Source organism: Tupaia chinensis, unplaced genomic scaffold, assembly GCF_000334495.1.
Source record: "Tupaia chinensis unplaced genomic scaffold, TupChi_1.0 Scaffold000212_1, whole genome shotgun sequence".
NCBI lineage: Eukaryota > Metazoa > Chordata > Mammalia > Scandentia > Tupaiidae > Tupaia > Tupaia belangeri.
The window spans coordinates 609,070-615,075 of NW_006159687.1; the positions used below are offsets into that span (position 1 = coordinate 609,070).

At 34.9% G+C, this 6,006-nt stretch overlaps 1 protein-coding gene across 3 annotated transcripts in view; it reads left to right on the forward strand.

Annotated features, from left to right (window-relative positions):
* Positions 1–6,006, forward strand: part of FXR1 (FMR1 autosomal homolog 1) — a 52,027-nt gene extending 46,021 nt beyond the window's left edge. For 2 of the 3 annotated variants that reach the window (XM_006147373.3, XM_006147374.3), the window contains 4 exons: positions 146–351; positions 1,022–1,102; positions 4,245–4,336; positions 5,082–6,006. In XM_006147373.3, the coding sequence (XP_006147435.1) occupies positions 146–351; positions 1,022–1,102; positions 4,245–4,336; positions 5,082–5,252 (550 nt within the window). In that variant the 3' untranslated portion in view covers positions 5,253–6,006. The remainder of the gene's footprint in view (positions 1–145; positions 352–1,021; positions 1,103–4,244; positions 4,337–5,081) is intronic. The other variant, XM_006147375.3, reaches the window with a different exon arrangement.

Below are 6,006 nucleotides of genomic sequence, written 5' to 3' on the forward strand. Positions count from 1 at the left end.
AGCTGAGTGATTGGTCATTGGCAGGAGAAGACGATCGAGAGAGTTGACCTCAGCATGACAGCAGGAGATGACCAGGAGGAAGAGGCAGAAGTGTTTCAGGGGGTCGAAGTCATGGTGGACCACGTGGTGCCAAATCCTCCATCAGTTCTGTGCTCAAAGATCCAGACAGCAATCCATACAGCTTACTTGATAATACAGAATCAGATCAGACTGCAGACACTGATGCCAGCGAATCTCATCACAGTACTAACCGTCGTAGGCGGTCTCGTAGACGAAGGACTGATGAAGATGCTGTTCTGATGGACGGAATGACTGAATCTGATACAGCTTCAGTTAATGAAAATGGGCTAGGTATGTAAACACTCAGGAAAAGAGAAAGTAATTTTATAATGTGAATGTATGAAACCTTTTTCAAAAAGTATGCAGTTTATAAGTTGGCTTTTTCTTAGTGTTTACTTAATCAAGGTTTACATTAACTTTTTGTCTTTCGTAAATGTCTAGTTCTCACCTGTTATGGTCAAATTATTTGAAACTTAAGAATTAAATAAAATGCCCTCTTAAGCCATTTAATCAATGTAGATATTCAAACTGCAAGGTACTTCCTGCTCTGTTGTCCCCAAACCAAAATTGGGCTTTCAGCTTATGTCTTTAAAATTATTATAAATGACACCAATTGAAGGTATGTATATCAAGAGTAGGGTGTTAGTTTCCAGAGGGCTAAAATGTTGTTAACCATACTAAGCTGTATTGGAGAGGAAAACTTTTTCACTAAATGGTGGTGATTTAAAGTCTGAGAGTTGATGTTACTGATTTCCAGATGATAATTCCGTTTTGAATTATTTAAAGTCCCTAAAGCTACAAAAGTATACTTGTCAGTAACATGTCATTTTTATATTTTGGTGTTCAATTAAGTTTCTTGCCTCATCATTAAATCTTGGAAGGAAAGAAGCATTTTTGTTTTTTTTTTTGTTGTTTGTTTTTTTTTTGTCAGAATAGTTCATGATAAACTTTGCAATTGCAGATGATAGTGAAAAAAAACCCCAGCGACGCAATCGTAGCCGCAGGCGTCGTTTCAGGGGTCAGGCAGAAGATAGACAGCCAGGTAACTTGAGTGGACCTTTTGACATCATCAGGTTATAAGCATGGAAAAAGTCATGTGTCTGCTTCCTAAATATAGTATACTTTCATGTGCACATGTGTGTATATTCATTCAAACTTTGCATTGCATAAATGGTTTACTCAACTAATAAGACTACTTTAGAAAATGCATTCTTCCTTTACATCATAAATGTTTAGTAACCTGTCTAATTGAACTAATACTGTGTCTCCAGTTGTTAAAAAAAATAACTGTTGACAAGACCACTATTTTGTTCACTCGGCAGACTTCACACTTGAGACGGGGCCTGCCAGAGTTGGAACTGTGTTGTAGATTGTGATTGACGTTGACAGGCAAAACTGGGTAGCTTTTGCATGGTGCCTGCTTACTATATTTGGATTCAGCACCTCATTTTTGTGGGAATTGTAATGCCCACAGTTGGAAAATATAAAAGAGAACAATACTTGAAAGTGTCTTTTTTCTAACAATAGCATGGGTTTTTTTTTTTTTTAATGTGATGCCTTTTCCCTTACACCTACTAACTATCAAAATTAATACTACTACTTAGTTTTAGAATATGACTTTATTTTGTGTAGTCATAATTTTTAGTTCTAAGAAACTTGTTTCCTATATATCATTTTGAACATAATTCCATTTCCTGTGTACAGATAATCACATGTATATTCACAGTGAAGAGATTATGTGCACCAGAAATAAACGCCTTTCAAACTAAACAATTTTTTCCATTCTTTCTAAAACATTCTTATGTGTGTTTTGCCCAAATTAAAGAATGTAAATTTTTTTATTCTAGCATCTTTGATATTTTAAGTTGTAGAGACATCTGGGGAAGCACTGGTTAAGTATTCTCATTCTTGAAAATCCATGTTTTAAAGATAGTTGGAAAATTGAGAAGAAATTTAATGTTGTCAAAAGATAGAAAGTGTCTAGAAAATGTTTATTGTTTTATTTTTTTTTCCCTTCCCTCCTTTATGGCTTGAAATATATTTTAGATGAAGAGATCATACTTTGTTTTTTCAAAGTGGCACATCAGTGAATACATTTTCTGGCCCTACTTTATAAACAAGCAAATTCAGGCTATTGCATACCAATAAAGCCCATATGGCTTCAGGCTACTGGTATGAGATTAACATAGAATAAATTATAATTTATTAACTAGATGAATGCTTAGTTATTTTTAACAGCCATAAACAAATAAAAGGGTTTGTTAAAGAGAGGCAGAGATTTTTGTATGGTATTAATTGAAACAAGTAATTTGAAGTTTTCAGCAGTTTGACAACAATTTATGTTCCATACTGTATCTATTACTATTTTACTCTGTTTTTGGAGTTACTGCTTTTCTTTTAAAATTTTTTAATTGCCAGAGGGCACATGTACTGGCCAGAGACCGAGAGAGGCAGTAAGCACCCCCAGTGGGGTATGATCATAACATAATCCCTTCTCTAGCCTCCTAGGAATTTTGAGCACATATCTGCTTGGTGCCTTACTTTATTTTTCTTTTCCCCAAGTTCCCAGGGCTGGGATTTGAACTGTGGTTGGCCATAGGGAATCTGACCCCCTTAACCACTAGACTATGGGGCTGGACCTTGTAATGAAATGATGAATAATTTACATAGCTTCATAGTGTGCATACTGAATTTTTTATAATTTGGAAGGAAATAGCAGTTTTAGACTTGCATCTTCCCTGGTTTATGGTCTGAAATAAGTTTCCCTGTTATTTTAAAAGATTCATCTGAGATAATAATTCCTAGAAAGTCCTTGGATCTTATAAAAGGGCATGTTAATTCTTAATTAAGAAAAAGGAATTGTAAATATTACCCAGGTTCCCCCCCCCCTTTTTTTTTAAATTTGCTACAGGGTGCATGTGCTCATAGAGGGAGGGAGGGAGAGGGGGAGAGAGAGAGAGACAGACAGACAGGGAGAGGGGCAAGAAACCACCCTCCAGGAGGACTGGTTCCTTCTCCATTCTTTTCTCTGGATTTTGGCCACATTCAAATGCTCAGCATGTTTTTTTTCAAGCTGCAAATTTAAGGCACTATTGGCCATGTGGAGTCCAGCTGCTTTAAACACCATGCTGCCAGCTGGATCTCCAGCTTTTTATTAGATCAAAGTAATTTGGTTATTTTCATATCATTTGAACCCGATAGACCAATTCTCAATATTTTTTACATTAAACAATTTTAAATTTACTTGAGTTTTTATTGCTTACACAGTGAACTTGCTCCTAAAATTTTAAGTATACATGATATTTTCACAATACCAGGAATTTTCTTAACCAGTACCTGTTAGGAAATAATTTGAAAATAAAAAAGGTTGGTTATTTTTAGTTTATTCAAATCAGTGGAATCTTGACAGAGTGAGGCTGATTCACAGTACCTGTTGAACTTGTAAACAAATGGCCAACTTGAGTAGGGAATATGGTATTAGGTTGGGTTAGCCTTTTCCCTAAATCCACTTTTTTGCAGACACACATTTCAGTCCTGAGCAAGACTCACAAAGTGCTGGGTAAAGTTGTGGTCACTGTTCACTCTGGCCCTGTTCCCACCTTAATCATTCATTCCACACTTTCAGGGTAGTTGTCTGTCATCTTTACAATTTCCATATGTTATATCACTCAGAATCTTGTGTCAGATATTAGAAAGGAACCATAAAATACCACATTTGGGTATCTTAAATGAGTGTGTGTTTTTTAAGGAAAATGAAACATTTCAGTAATCTTTTATATTTTCATTGAAATTTTCAGATTTATATCACACCATGATTTGCACCAAATTTCCCCATACTGTCTAGGCTTAGAAGACTACATCTGCATTTATTTTTGGTTGTGGGTTTCTATACCATATTTGTCCCACAGCTTTAAAGTAGATCAACCACAAGCAAATGCTGGATTCTTGGGAAAGAGGATTTTAATCTAGCCTCAATCTCCAGCTTGAAATTTTCTACTGTCAGCACTAAAATCACAGTTAAGTTTTTTCAAACTTCGCTTTTGGTTAGAGGTGGTACCCAGCTTAAGAAAATTTTGAAATTGGGTGACCCACCGTTAGTTTATTTTAGTAAAATTACTCTTATCCATAAATAAAGTTTAGAAATACTTTTTCAACACCTGTAATTTTTTTCTCATCTTTAACAGTCACAGTTGCAGATTATATTTCTAGAGCTGAGTCTCAGAGCAGACAAAGAAACCTCCCAAGGGAAACTTTGGCTAAAAACAAGAAAGAAATGGTAAGGAGAATTTAACCTGTAGGTGGTTTGTTTTTTGTTTTTTATTTTGATTTTTTTGTTGTCTTTGGGTTTTTTTTTTTTTTTTTTTTTTTATGGTTTAGCTTTATTTTTCTACATCTACTTTCTGTTTCCCCAAATAGACAAATAATATTTTAAAGAAGAGTCCTGATTTTGTTCTTGGCCCAAGTTATGTGAAGATGTGCATGCTTGATCCTGAAATGCTTTTTATTCAGTTAGAACTTGAAATGGCATTTGTAAAGTTCAGTCTGCCCAAAGATATTATGTGTAGACACTTAATTTGGGAGAGCAATAGGCTATTAAACCATCTTGGTGATGGATATAGACCTTTAAAATTTCAGTTCTTTTAAATGCTTTAAGGAATTTGAAATGCGAGTTTAAAAAGGTGAGTAATTAGGTGACTATTTGCTTTACTTATAATATTAACTGTTCATATAATTTACATGGTAAGCTTGCCAGTGTTTTAAAATGAAGTACAAATTTCATTAAATAGTACAAGTGTTCTGCATCATTTGTGCACTGTTAGGTATGAGAGATACCAAGTTGGAAGGCCCAGAGGGTGGAGTACATTGCTATTTGTTTTGAATTTAAGAATGTTTTGATTCTTTGATCCAGTGTGGCGTATGAAACTGAAACTTTTTATTAGCTAATGTTTACGTAGCTATTTTCCTCCTCAGATATAGATTTCATTTATAAAGTAGTTGAAAAAGTTGTCTCCCTTTGGCAGGCAAAAGATGTGATTGAAGAGCATGGTCCTTCAGAAAAGGCAATAAATGGCCCAACTAGTGCTTCTGGCGATGAAATTTCTAAGCTACAGCGTACTCCAGGAGAAGAAAAGATTAATACCTTAAAAGAAGAAAACACTCAAGAAGCAGCAGTCCTGAATGGTGTTTCATAAACTGAAGAAGTTCCTAGTTTACAGTTCTTTTACATTACATTTACAATAGTGCTTGTACAAGCTTGCCAAAGATAGAATATGGATCGCCAGTCTTTACATCGCACTTTCAGTTCCTCCATTCGGAATTCAGAAAGGGGAGGGATCCTGAAGAAATCATATGTTAAACATACTTTGACACCTACTGTGTTATAAAATATATCATCAGATGTGCCTTGAGAATAGTATATGTAACATTAAAAAAAAGTTGCTGGCTATAGGAAATGTTATTTTGTTTTCAAAATATGGCAGAGAAGGGGGGTGGTGGGGAGGGTGGGATCCCTATGGTAAATATTCTTTATGAAAGCATTAGCTGCTTTTGTTACATTTTTAATAATATGCAACCACTTCTTCACCTGAGGAAAACTAGAATGAAATGCAGTCTAAAATATTTTGCACTGAATTGTAATTTCTTCATTAGTTTAGTCTGGAAGCTGGTCTGTTTTAATGTTTTTAAAATGCTGTATGGAGAAGAAAAATCTGCAGACCACTGGAATACATTTGTTAAACTCTCATCTGCAGGGACACTGGGTGGTGTTGGCAGTGACTGTTCTACATTGAGGCTTTGTTTGGTTTATTTATTAAAGTGTACAGTATTTAAAAATCAAACATAGCTTTAGTTAAAAAACACTAAGCTGAATTAGTCATGTCCATTCAGACATAACCTAAACTACTGATAAGATCAATTTCCAGAAGGTTTATTCTGTATAAACTACAT